Source organism: Phaethon aethereus, assembly GCF_964289735.1.
Source record: "Phaethon aethereus genome assembly, chromosome: 1".
NCBI classification, from domain to species: Eukaryota; Metazoa; Chordata; class Aves; order Phaethontiformes; family Phaethontidae; genus Phaethon; species Phaethon aethereus.
Genome location: NC_138575.1, coordinates 198067518 through 198082145, shown reverse-complemented (window position 1 = coordinate 198082145; position 14628 = coordinate 198067518). Strand labels below are relative to the sequence as shown.

At 38.7% G+C, this 14628-nt stretch overlaps 1 protein-coding gene across 1 annotated transcript in view; it reads left to right on the top strand.

Moving 5' to 3' along the window:
- B3GLCT (beta 3-glucosyltransferase) overlaps positions 1-14628 on the top strand; it is a gene marked incomplete at both ends in the record, with an annotated part of 71272 nt that overhangs the window by 30290 nt on the left and 26354 nt on the right. Inside the window, 2 exons of the mRNA XM_081998150.1 lie at positions 8901-8977; positions 12326-12437. Coding sequence (XP_081854276.1) covers positions 8901-8977; positions 12326-12437 — 189 coding nt within the window. The remainder of the gene's footprint in view (positions 1-8900; positions 8978-12325; positions 12438-14628) is intronic.

Sequence of the window (14628 nt, the reverse complement as noted above, 5' to 3'; positions counted from 1 at the left end):
TTGGTTTAGTTTTATTCCAAAGGAATACAGTTTGTGCACTCCATGATGCAAAATAGTGCGGTGAGTAGGAAAAAATGCACAAAAATGGACTAAACTAAACTGAATGTATGAGGCGGTGTTAGGAGCAGTTGGAGCTGCTTTTGGTCTAGGTCTCAGTCTTGCAATTATGTGTGAATTCTATTTAGTAGATCAGTCTTTTTTTTCTAGGTATTAAGATTCCCGATGATAATTTTGAAATCGGTCAGTACCTCTGAATGTTGTTCACATCTTCGTTATTAAAAGAATGAAGTTAGTTTTTTATATTGTTTAGTTTGAAAAGTCAGAAGTAGGCAACTCTATCAGCAAGCACTAATCGAAGACTCCAGACTTCATTTTGATCTTTGAAACATGTAGCCCAGTCTAGATTAAAACAGATGAAATTAGAAGTATTTTATGTTTTTTACTGGGAGGGGGGAGGGGGGGAATGTATTATTCATTTGTTGCTGAACATATATTTTGAAAAATTTTCTTTTTTTTTTTTTCCTTCAATTTAGTGGTTTCTTGAGTTTTCTCATGTTCTGGTCATCTGAATTATGATCTATTCAGGTTTTCACGTACAAGATTGGAGGCAATTGTGTTGATGTTGACACATTTTCTGCTCCTGATAAACATAAAAAGATGAAAACATAGGCACATTTATAAATTCTTTGTATGACTGTTTTTCAGTTTGCTGCAAGACACTTGTTTGTACCAGTAGTTGAGGAAAATCTTGTGGTGTCACATCAACATAATGCCAACCAAATTAACACTGATACTGCTGACCATAGGTGAATTATTTCTGCACCACAAAAACCTTACTGGATATTTTACTGATTTTCTGATTGTGGGAACTCTAGGCATCATGTTAGCACAGCATCACTGTAATATGCATGCTGAAATTTACTCCCACTGTTGTTGAAGAACAGCCCAGTAAAATAAAAAAAATCAGTGGCTACCAGTATCTTTCCTACATGAAAAAGTTACATCAGTGATAATTATAGGTTTTTCAGACAGAAATATATTGTAGTAGAAAGCTTTCTTTTTGATGATGAAATAGCTGGGATATTAATCCTTATGTAATAAACTAACTGCCTAAAAAGTCCCTTCAGATACAAGTACTTATTGTAGCTTTTTTCCCAGACAATGAGCTGTTGGATCTAATGTGCAAGCACTTGGGCTGGCGCTTTGGTTATGTGTTCAAGTATATTTTCTGGCAGCTAAGTTGTGTTCTGAGGATGTCAATATAATGTTCAGTAGGAAAAAGGAATAAAATTACTTCCTCTTCATTAAAACTCTTCTTTTGTTTTCTTCCCCCCCCCCCCCCTTTATCTGAAGTTATAGTCAGGAACACTTCAAATCACTTTCTTAAGTTGCAGTTATTACCTCCATGTAATTGGGCACATGCTTCCATCTTTTCTTTAATGTAAGATTGGTTGACAACGGACTTACACACAGCATCTTGCTCTTGATTTATGAAAGCAGGGTACTGCTGTGGCCTTTCCCTGAACCCTTTGAAACTGTACATAATATATTAAGAAAACTCGGTTCTTTTTTAAAATTATAACCAGCCACCTGAGAGTAGAACAGAAGTAGAGATTCTCTCTAGTGGAAAACAGTAGATTATTACTTTAGGCTTCCTGAGGAGCAAAAGACTACAAAAAGTCTATTTTTTGGATAGTATGCTTCATTTGCAATGTGTTTTTTTTAAAACAGCTTAAAGGGAGAAATAGAGCAAAGATTAAAAAGATCATGACCATCTTGGAGAAGCTCCCAAATAACTAACTTGTTAAACAGAAGCAAAGTACTTTTGTTACAGCTGTATTGTAAAATAATACTTTAAATAATTTAAGGATTTTATTTGAAGGGGTATATTGAAATAATGTTTTACCCTGGATTCTTGGACTTACGCTCTGATAAACATTGATACTTATGTCTTTAAAACATAAAAAAAATTTGAATATTTGGATATTTGAAATGTGTATTGAATTTTAGAGAATCATTAGTATATGGAGGAAATTGAGTGTACAGTGTAGTATTTGATGGTGACAATTCCTAGCAAATTGATTGACCTGCTGGGCTTAGTGGTAGGAGATTTGCTCTTACTTTCTGTCATTTTAGAAATCCTTCAGGGTGTCTACAGAAGGATTTTATTTTGAAAATAAACGTGTAGAGGGACTTCAGTGTGTATTCCACAACTCTCCCTTTGTTAAAGTTGGCATAATGAATGACTGGAAGAGCTTGGCTTATTTAACCTCCCAATGGGAGGGGCTGAGAGGAGGACATATATGATAGCTCTGAATGTGTTTTGGGGATTAATTCCTGAAAAGAAGACAGGAGAGTAGGGAAAATGTTGTTCAGTGCTTGTGGAGCGCAAACTAGGCAAACATTTCTAACTCTGGAACTGTGCGATTCAGTAACAGTGCCTAGGGTTTAGGATCCCCCCCACCTGCTCCCCGGTTTTGGGTTTCATGAGGCAGTTTAATAAACTTACAAAACAAAAGGATATATGCAAGACACCTGCAGGTACTTGTATACTGGATTCGTTAAGAGAAGATTCCTATACACTTATATTTTTCTCAAGGTGTTACATGTTTGCTAATTGCTCTGATCAGGTTACTCAGTAAAACAACCATGTCATGTTTTGCATTTCACTGCAGCTCCATATCTGTTTAGATGTAGTACTTGCAATATTATGTCATATAGGGCATATAATAAATACTGGTGAACAACATCCAGTTTGAATCATGTTCTAAAAAGTAGGTTCTCACTAAACCATACATTTAGGGCAAGGTTTAGTTATGTTTAGATGAAATTCAGTGGACTCTGTTCTACAGGAAACTAAAGTAAGTGCAGGTCTGCTAAGGGGGTCTTGGAGGATGTGACCTAGCTGTGGCTCTGGAATTCTCATTTTAGCTGGGGATGATTTCTGCCATCCTGGGTCCTTACAGACGTCCCTTTTGACCTTGTAGTCTATGAAATCTTGGCCCTTTTCATTGTTTTTACACCATACTGTTTTGTTCTCTATAAATTATGCATTTCTCTTATAGGCTTTAGAAGATTAGTATGAAATTGCATGTAGTACAGAGTTATGTCAGGTATTTGTTTCAGGTTAGCAGTTCTCTTAATTATTTCTTAAAAATTATTTTATTCTGAAAGATCTTTTCCTCACTGGATATGCTATTCCTTCAAGGTTTTTCATGTGTTAATGAAGAGGACTTTTAATTTTTAGAGTTTTATTTCAGTTCTGTTGATGATTTGCTGTGAAATGGAGCATGTCACTAGCATCTTTCTAGTTCAACTTGCATAAATAATACCAAATTATTTTAAAGGTACATATGAGGCTGTGTCAATGTCTTTTGAATTGAAGATGTGGATCTAACACCTTCATTCACACTTAGGTTTTTTGTTTGTGTATAATTTGCAGTCATAATCTGTGGCAGGTATGAATGCTCTCACTGCGCTGATACAGCAGGTGGTATTTGGGGCAAAAATGTCTTATACTATATTTGAGACTGTTGGATGAAGAGGCAGATGCCCAAAGTCAGCGTTAGTAGTCCGGTCACGCCCAACCCCTTTCGTTGGACTCTCACGGGTCCAGATGCGCTACTAACATCACACTACCTGCTCAGCCGGACACCTCCTGAACTCACACGGCCGCACTCAGAGGTACGGTTGTGTTCAGGGACAACACACACACGGCTGAGTCAATCAATAGTGCGATTTATTGAAGCAACAGATGCGCAAGTTCTTTGGATTGCCGGTGGTAAATTCACTGTCTGCGATGCAAGTGCACTAAATTAATTATGGTCGGGTTACACACGCATGGGGTGATGAAAAAACTCTAGAGATTCCTAAAACTCCTGCGGATCCACTTGGGATAGCTGAGTGTTCAAATCTTACCCAAAGGTGTCCCAATGGGGGGGAAGAGAGGGTCAGCCCGTCGGCGGATCCTAAAAGTCAGGAGTGATGGTATCTTCCCTGACATCCAGCTCTTTTCACACTATTTTATAGTGTTTTACTTGGCAGGTGGAGCTTGAGTGACTCTAGTCATACATACCTTTATCAGGATTGGTTCAAAATTCTCTCGCTTCGCGTTTAAAGGTACAGACTAGGGAAAATTCAGTGCGCAAGCTCATTGAGGAGTGGTTGCACCTTGGGAGGTAGGTAACTTTTGAGAGGGGTGTGTGTTTTAGTATTATAATGATATTATAATAAGCAAAGTTCACTCCAAGTACAGCATTTCATCAAAGTTGACAGGTCACTGACCCAGGGCATTGAATGTGCAGCTTATTAATGTACACACTGTGTACCTTTAGATTCCCCTGTTCACAGAGCGTGGCTGCGACGCCTCCACTCCGCTCCACCCTCCATGCAATTTCTCCCAGGGTCAACAAACCAAGTTCCCCTGACGTTGCCAACATCTAGGGTTGCTTAGGGAATTGCCATGGTACAGACTCATTGTACACTAGCTACGTTCCACCCTGTTTCAATGCTGTTCTTAGAGTGTAAATTTCCAAATTGCCCCTCATCGATTACTCCACAGAGACCACGAGTGATTCTATTTTTTTTGATTTGCCCTTTTACAGTCATCTCAGTTGTGAAAGGGGGAGGGTAGTTTCTTGGTCTTCAAAAGTCATTAAATTATTTTATTTAGATTAAATTTGATTTGAGCCACATGTAAAGTGTTAATCTGTGCAAAACCATATGGGTTCTGTAACTGTGGAAACAATAGTTTCAAGATAAGATAACTTTGTACTGAAGGTAGAATAAATAAAATGAACAGGTCAGCCCAGTTCCACTAGGTTCAGAGTGAAAATACATAAAATGAGAAAGGAAAAGCAACAGAGATCCTCCTGTGTTTTTGGAAGAGGCTATTCTACCTGCACAGGTTTTTTTTTTTTAAGCGTCTCCTTTATTAAACCAGAATTGATGCATTGCTAGAGATGAATGGAAGGAAGGGTATATGCAAGATATGTATTTTCATGTTTTAGAGGAAGTTGCATAGAGGAAAGAGAGCAGGCTTATGAGAATGTCAAAAAGAAAAGATAACTTGCAAAAGCATCAGATTAGCTGAAAAAAAAGTGCTTTTTCTTTATCATCACTCCTTTGATTCAAACAAAGGAAAGAGTTGGGAGTTCTTTTTGTTAGAGGAGATACCTGAGTATATGGTACAGCTACGTCTATTATGTAATTTACTTTGTACATTTTGCATGGAAAAATTTTGTTTTTATCTAAAATGAATACAACTTCAGCCTTTAGTGTGATACAGGCAGTGAATATATTATTATTAACTCCTTATACATCTGTCTAGCTCCTATTGTACCTGAAATATATGGCCACACACAAATACTAGCGTAACTGCAGGGTTTGTATGCTTGTAAAAACAAATGTTCTTGTAAAGACAGAGGTTTGTCCTTTTATCTTCCTGTCTGCAAATCCCATAAGCAAACATATTTTTACAGTTTTACCATGAAGTGGTTACATTTTACTGAAATACCAGATGTTGAGCATACTGTTGCTAAGATTTGCCACTTCCATGAAAAACCTCTGGACTTCTTTGGTTTTGCAAAAAATTGAAACTAGCAAGGAACATATTTGATAGATTGTCTTGAACTAGAACCATAATTCAAAACAGCTGATATTTTAAATGCAGGTGAATATCCTGTTCCAAATTAGAGTTTTGGCACTCTTTCTTTTCAATTTGAGTCATTCATAACAGCATAAATATTTTTAAAAGCAGTAGATCATCAATTTTTGGTAGTTAATGCACTCCTGAGAAAACAGTTATTCTTCAGAGTGATAGAGATGTTTTCTTTAGTGTATGAAATTTGCAGGTTTTATGTATTTCTAGGTGCTATGCCTAACTGCCCTTAAAAAGAATTTAAAGAAAACTTGACAGAGTCAGCAAGCAGTGTGAATTTTATCTTACAGCCTTTCTTAGAGAATAAATTATTCCTGTGTTTAAATGTGAATTTTATGTTAATCGAATTGGCTTATATTAATGAGGAACATTCATCAAACAAAAATGTTTGGCATATGCATGGTGTAAGTGGAAAGGAATTAGACCCTTGAGAGATCAAGACGGTTTGTTGTAGGAGCTGCCGAAGCCCCTCGTCTGACAGAGGCAAGGCTGCTGCAGCTCCGTGGCCCCAGGTCCGGCCAGTAGCGAGGCTGAGCATTATGGATCCTCCCAGTATCCACAGACACTCAGTGTATCCAGTAGTTGACCCCGGCCTCCCTGTTGCCTCATGCCCAGGCACGCACGTGCAAATGGGTCTTTCTGGTAGCTGGTGCAGACTCATACCCTCCCATTAACTGACCCTTGCAACCCAGAGGTTGTCCTGGGGCGGTGACCTCCTGGCTCCTCTAGTAACCAACTGTCAAGGCCCCTTGGTCTCTCCAGTGTCTACCCCAGGCTTGTGGCTGCTCTGATACTGCGCTCTCAAGCTTTTTCTACTCTGGGGCCAGCTTGATGCTTGTGAGCAGTTACACACATTGACATCCCCACATACAACATGTATGCACCCCACTCTTCCCAGATTCTGGCAGCACAGATGTGTGCACCCCTGTGACTCATGGTCCCCTCTCCAATGGCAGGCACTCGGACCTCCAAATACACAGACACACAGATCCTCCTGCCTGGGAGTTAGAAATGGAATTTACAGAGGAGACAGGACAGACTGCAGTGATCGGGGCAGGGCATGACCAGACAAGCATCCTGCCAGCAATCTGTTTCAAGCGACCAACCCCTTTTTTCCCATGTATTTATCAATTGTTGCTACTCCTCAAACCACACTGATCCTCTTTTCCTGGCCTTTCATCTTCCCCTAAGCATCTTATAGTAAGTTTTGTGTCATCTCAAAATGCTTTTCCCTTGAATCCCGTAATACCTTCCTGTCACGGCCCAAAAGGAGCCGTTTAGGATGACCACCCTCCCCTTGGGACCAACAACTAGGTTCATGATCCCCCTGGACTGAATTAAGGTGAAATGACACCAGCCAACCAGTTTAACAATTTAAGAGTACAAAAATGCAAGGCATGAGGTTCCATGGAATAGCTTAATGGCAACTACTCTAACTAAACGATCCAGCTAGACCAACAAGTCCTGTGCAACACATCTTTCACAATTTGACAAAGAGAAGAGAGAGACAGAAACAAAGAAGGTATCACCACCTGTGGATCCAGCGGCATCCTGTTGGTCCTCTTGAGTCTTCTTGTTCCTTGGTGGTGGGGGTCCCCCCCAGTCACTGTGAACACCGCCTTTTACACTTTTCAGTCCCTCCTTTTTCGCTCCAGTTGCCCGCGCCCATGCGACGTTGTGTCTCGCATGCTTGGGGGGGCAGGGGTGTCACTGGTTGTCGGGTGCCCTTGTCAAGTGCCTGTTCAGGTTTCGGTTCTTATCATGGTGCATCATTCAGGCAACCCCGGGCTGAGCTGTTTTTTGCAGCTCCCTCCAAGTCATCTCTGCATAGATAAGGATCTGCCAAGGTGAGATGAAGCTGAGTCGATTCACAACTCCCTGCATCTCACCTTTGTGCTCTGAAACCGGTCTAGCAGGCCTCCGCACCAAGAAAATGTTTAAGACAAAGTCCGCGCGTCGGTCTACCACAGTCCCATACCCCTGTAGACATAATGCCCTGTTGGACTGTAAGGTGAGCAGGGAGCCTCTCCTTTCTCTTCGGCTGTGGGTGTCACACCTGGACAGGCTGATGGGGAGCTTCCAGGCTGGGAGGAGCTGGGTCAGGGTGTTCATTTTTCTCCAATGACAGGGTTCCTCCCCTGTTGTTGTTCCTCTGTGCTTCTTTGTGTTTATGGAGGTGAGCCTTTAACCACCTAACCTAACAGTTTGTATAATGAAAAGGTGGGATCATTTGCCTGCTAGTAGTAAGTAATTTGTATTGAAATGCATTAACATTACCGGTGCTTTATGAGGTCAATTGTTGTAATGGGCTATACTTAGATGGTGGAGAAGTAAACTGTTTGGGAGGTTAGGCTTTTCTGGCAGGAAGATTTTTGCTTCAGTACTAGTGCCATTACCTAACCCAAAGGATTTAGATATTTGTGAGGCGGTTGAGACCCTAATGATGCTGCAATAGAGAATCGTACTTGTAAATTAATAGCTAGTTAATCAATGGAGTAAGGTACTGCCTATATATTATGGGATATATGCATCTCTCTCACTTTTTACATGTATGAAATAGTGAATAAATTATGCAGTTTGGTTTAGTAGAGGGCCATGTTTAAAGGGTGTTTTCTTGGGGACTTCTGCAGAATGATAGCTTGTCTGCTAAACATCTGAATCTGCCACACCAGAGAGATTTCAAGTAGTAAAGGAGAACAGAAATTTGTAGAAAGATTTTGCTGTGTAGAAAGCTGCTTTGATTTTTCAGTAAGATAAGGTGCTAACTCCTCATTTTGGTTTTTGTCATGATGTTAGTGTGACAGGTCAAAGCTGAACTCAGCAAAACAAGGTGTTAGAACTCTCACATAAGCCCTGTGTAACATGATTGTCAATGGAAGCCTTTGTAGAATACCCTATGTTATTTGTAAGTCTTTCTTTACAGTATGGGATTTTGTGATACGGCGAAAAAATGAGTGCGATATATTGCTTAATTGATTACATGGGACCCGTACAAAACATTTCACTTGAAGTGTATTAGCTTTATATCTAATAGAGAATGAAGAAATGATGAGTTGGAAGAAGTATTTTTCCTAAATTGCGGGTCACCTTGTTTTGTACCATCCCAAGTCATCTATTTTATAGGGCTACTTGCCAGTAAAAAACAATGAAGAGCTAAGTAGTCATAAGATTAGATATCATTTAGGAAAAAAAAAATGCGTATTATTCAAGTTTAATGGGAATATTTTTATTTTTCTTCAAGGAATTACCTACGGTTCTGCTTATTCATCAGATGGATGGGCGTGAAGGTGCATGGACAATATTACCGTTAATGAGAGAGTAAGTGTAATGAATGCAAGTTACTTTCAGAATTTTTTGCAACCAAGCATATAAATATTAATTATTTAAAACTCTTTTTTCAGAAGCAGAAGTTTTTGAATGAGAGTTACAACCTTATCTTTTCACTTTCTTTCTCTTGTTTTTCAGTTTTCCGAAGCAATTTTCTATTAAATTTAATTGAATCAAAGAAAGCTATTTTAAATAAAAGAATGATAATATAATGTAACTGAGCAATTACCTTCTTCAAATCATTGTTTTAAAATTATTAAGGAAGTGAACTAGTCAAAAGAAATACAATTTTAAATGTGTATTTTCCTATTTGGTCCCTATTTCTCACAGTGTAAGGTGTGAGGTATTTCAGAACTTTTGACTGTTCAGATTATTTGTCTGAAGTGGATAAATATGATCCAATGATAAAAATATGATAGAAATGAAGTGGATAAATAATTTTTTTAAAAATAGGTAGTAACACCTGTTTGGTATTGGAGTTTCTACCTTTTATTGCTGACAGTGTTTTTAAGAGGTGGTGTGCCTCTCTAGTGAAAAAATGTATGTTTTGACATTTTTTTAAGAGCTTGTATGGCTAGTTTTCATCTTAGTATGGTCAGAGAAGACAGGTAATCTCAAATATCTTTTCTTCTTACCTTATGCAGATGGCTCCAAGGAATACTGCTGCATTTTCACAGTAGTATGTTGCAAACTGTTAGGAAGCAATGGTTCCTGTTTCAGAAAGTCCTAAAGCTCCATAGTACTGAAGGTTGTCCTTTTGCCCAAAACTTTCATTTGAAATTGATTCCAGAGGCTCTGCAGCCTCTTGAGATTTAATTTAGTTCATATAGTTTATTAGAGTTACTCAAAAGGATGTTTTTGTTTTGGTTTGAGGTTTTTGCATCAGACTGGTTACAGGACAGGTTACTTTTCTCTCTTCTGCTTTCCATTGCTTTCTGTGTGTGTAGAAACATGAAAAGAGTGCTTGTATAGCAGCTATTTTCGAGGTATATGTAAACTGTGAAAAGAAGCAAAAGGAGAATTGAAGTAAATTGAAAAACTGGAAGATGATGTTCCAACTATCAGTCATCTTTTTTTGCCTTTTTAGCTCCTTTTTTAATGACCTAGTCATTCCTCTTCTGAATTATTTGTTTCTCGGTGACAGGGTTTACGAATACAGCTCTTACAAGATAGCAAAACTTTGAAGCAAAAATACAAATGCTAGTTTGTGTGATAAAGCAGAAGAAAATTCCTCAGAAACCAGAAGAGGAGTCTTAAGCAGAGGGTTTCCATCTTGAAGAGAATTCTGGAATATGAAGTTCCTTGTGTCTACCGTTTCACTTACCACTTACCATGAAGAGAGGTTAAGGGATCAGCCCATTCTACAGCAGCTGATGATGCTAGGAATTGTGATACAAGATGCATTCTTATCTGAAAACTGCTTTCAGAAGAATGGGTTCCCTCAGCTCTGTGGTTGTCAGCATTTTTAAGTAGGCCTCTAAACAGTTATGATAATTCTTAATTTTTAGTTCTTGGGCACAGGTTAACTTGGACAAAATACTTAATTTCGGAGTATGTAATCATAAGACATCAATGGATGTATTATGACACAGTACCCTCACTGTCTCCAGAATGCCCACTGCATTTCTTCTCAGTAACCACATTTATTAAGCAGACAAGAAATCCCTTTTTTAAATTATTACCCTGAAACTGGATCTTACCTGAGTATCTCCAATGGCTCCTTGCAGTCTGAACTCCAAATTTCTGTGCAATGAGGTCTACATAAGATTCTCTGCAAGCCTTGAAATACTTAGTCTTCAAAATCATTCTGTTTGTCCAGCAATAGCTAGATGAACAGATAATTCTTTTTGTGGGGATCATTCTAGTGTTTTTCTCCTTGCCCCTCACCCACCTGCTTTTGTGTAAATCCAGGTATTGCTCTCCTAAAGTTCTAGCTGAGCACTGAAGTGTGAGAGAAAAGCCTTCAGTCTTCACAGGGCATTGAATACTGTCCATTTTTAAAAACATGAGGGTATCTGATATTCTTTCTGTACTTGTTTGGCAAGCTTTAGAAGGAACAACTAGGAAGTGTCTTTCCCAGGTGATTGTATCCTGTTTGCTTGCCTGAATGAAGCCCAGATTTCAGTGTTGTGTCAGCAACAAGTATATGCTTCATGAACTAAAAAGATGAATGAAATTACAGTTTACCACATTAAGTATCACAAGCAGAAAGCAGCAAATAATCAAATACCATTGCAAGACAAAGAGGCAAGGTAGGTTTATAGGAAAATAGCTTGTCCCAGGTGCAAGAAGACTGAACTAGTTTAGCACCTGGCAACCGTCTGGTGCTTTTAGCATGTAATTTAAAGACCTGCAGATGCAGGTATCACATGTTCTGGCATAAGTATTTCTCAGATAGTGGGCTTAGTTTTTTGGGTTTGGGTTTTTTTTAATGCAAATACCATTCCCTAAAATATAAATGATCCTGTCACTCTTTTTTATTTATTTTTGATGACTTACATTTCTGCTGTTTATTTTCATTGCTGATTTTGTCAGTAGACAATGCTGTAGAGGAAGAAGTCTGTGATGTTTATAGGTGCCAATTTTCTTATCCCTCAGATGATTTCTTTAATTAAATCAACATAAAAGCTATGCAAGGAAAACCGGACAAGTAAAGGTTGGGTTTTTTTCTATTAGGAAACATCATGAATTAATAAGGCTTTGATTTGTTAAGTAATGGAAAAATTAAGCTGGGAGGAGTAGAGAAATACGGAATGAGAATTTTCTGAAGGAGTCAGGAATCCTGCATTGAGATTAGTGTTCGCTTTGAGGAAGGTAGGGGAGCCCCTTCAATCTGTGTAGTTTCACTGTACTGAAAAAGCTAATGAAGTTTTTAAGTTGTGGGTGATGATTATGATCAGTGTCTAATAGCTGTGAGAAAACCTGTCATTAGGCATTTTCATGATTGTTGCAATGGTGTTAGATTCCAACAGTGGGGCTCCTTGGAAGAAAGTTAAGGTACAGAGGGGAAGGTAACTTAAACTGCTATCTATAAACTTCTCAATTCATAGGTGGTTACAGCTGTAGTACCTATACATTTCTGAGTGGACGTTCTTTATGTATCTCTGTTCCCTTCTTTCTGGAATAATGGGTGCTATATAAATAGATAGCAGCAGAAGTAATATCTTTATCCATTCACTGTAGTCCTTTGATATGTAATTCTAAGTTAGTAGTAAAGGTTTCTGTTTCTGTATAAATGCGTAATTGATTGCAGAGTACTTATATTTGGGGAACGTGGGTTGAATCTATCATTCTGTTCATAAGCCAGTTTGTTAGTAAAATGTTAATTTCTTTTGTTAGCTTCTCTGTTACCTATGGTAGGAACTCCTCATGGATTTTCTTCTGTGAAGAAGATACAAGAATACAAGTTGTAAAGCTGCTAGAAACACTTGGAAGATTTGACGGGTCTAAGGTGAAATAAAAATTTAGATATTTAACTTTCTTTTGAATGTGCTTGAATGGGTTTTTAGTACAAATTTTAATATAATTTTAAGTACAAAATTATAACTACAGAATTTTAGAACTCCTAGTTACAGAACAGTTTCTGTGGGCCAGAATTTAATTTTATAACACTACCTGGATGACTTATAGCTCCAGACATTGGAAAAGATGTGTCCAAACAGCTTAAAATAGGGGGATAGATTTCTGTTGCTCTGGCTGAGAGTGAGCAAGGTATTTAACATGAAGCAGTATGAGTGCCTGTCTAGCTGTTGAGGAACTGTTAAAATTGAGTGGAGAAAAGATTCCTTCTCTGGATAGACTGGAAATGATGTAGCATCAGTAAAAAGATTAATATAGTCTGCTGTGTGGCCCCCTTTCCCCATTTTCTTGTCACCGGTTCTGATTATCATCAGACAGAATTCAGCTTAATGTCCATCCTTTTCCTGGAATAAAAGAAGCCAAAATCTCCTGTGCAAAATATGTTTTGCCTCTTTATTGTTACCTTGACTGAGTATTGAACTCTGCTTCAGGTCTCACTTCGCATATTTACTTCTTTTGCAGGCACATGGCCTTGTCATGTTTTCACACAATTCTTTTCTAAAATAATAATTCAGAGATCTTACATTTTTAAACACTCTGTCTTCAAAATGGCTGACTAAATATATCCAGGCCTTTGGAATATCCATTTATTTCTGTTTCAGAAACACCTACTCCTAATTGATGTTCTTGGAATAGAAACATAAATTTTTTTGTTCTAGATGCTGCCCTTATGCCGGTTTTAATCTCCCCTTTGCATTACATGTTAATTCTATTACAATAAAAAATTATGTTCCAACCTGTGTTAGAAGGAAAATAAAATGGTTTGCTTTTGTACCTGTTAATTGTCATCTTAGTGCAACAGTCTATAACTGATTCCTTGTATATAGTAGTAGTCCATCAATCACAAAATTTAAGATGAGTTAGACTAGAATGAGCTCATTCATTATTCATTTTACAGTGTCAGCAGTCTGCATAATAAAAAGCTGGTATACATTAATCACAATAAAAAGTCTACAAGGAGCATGTGAATAGTTGATGAATCTGCAGCTTTTCAATCTGGATGTGTAGAGATTACTAATAGAACTATTGAGGCTGTTATGAATGTAATATTGAGTGAAAACAGATGTGTGAAAGTATTATAAGAGCCTGTGGAGAAATGTAAAGAGAATGACCTGCATTGATAACCAAGAACATTATTGAGTGCAGTAAAACTAAAAAAACCAATGAGGAATATCTGATTTACATAAAGACCTCAAGGCAAGCACTCAGATGGTGAATTATGTCTGAACATCAGGAAACACTTTTTAACTGTGAGGGTGACCAAGCATTGGAACAGGTTGCCCAAAGAGGTTGTGGAGTCTCCATCCTTGGAGATAACTCTCAAACTGTCTGTTCATGGTCCTGGGCAACCTCTTTAGGAGGCCCTGCTTGAGCAGGGGAAGTTAGACCAGATGATCTCCAGGGGTCCCTTCCATCCTCAGCCCCTCTGTGATTCTATGTTTCAACAGCAGATTGATTCAACCTGTACATTCATAATGGAAGACCGCAGCAAGGCTAAACCAAATTATATGTGCCACTCCTCTTCCTGTCATCCTAACAGGATGATAGACTACAGTCACAAAGATATCCAGAATGTAAACCATGCTGATAGGCAGCAATGACTTAGAATCATAGAATAGTTTGGGTTGGAAGGGACCTTTAAAGGTCATGTAGTCCAACCCCCCTGCAATGAGCAGGAACATCCCCAGCTAGATCAGGTTGCTCAGAGCCCTGTCCAACCTGACCTGGAATGGTGCCAGGGATGGGGCATCTACCACTGCTCTGGCCAACCTGTGCCAGTGGTTCACGACCCTCATTGTCAAAAATGTCTTTCTTACATCTTCTCCTAATCTACCCTCTTTAGTTTAAAACCTTTACCCCTTGTGCTATTGTAACAGGCCCTGCTAAAATGTCTGTTTCCATCTTTCTTCTAAGCCCCCTTTAAGTACTGGCAGGCTGCAATAAGGTCCCCCCTGGAGCCTTCTCGTCTCCAGGCTGAACAACCCCAACTCTCTCAGCCTGTCCTCACAGGAGAGGTGTTCCATCCCTCTGATCATTTTTGTGGCCTCCTCTGGACCCACTCC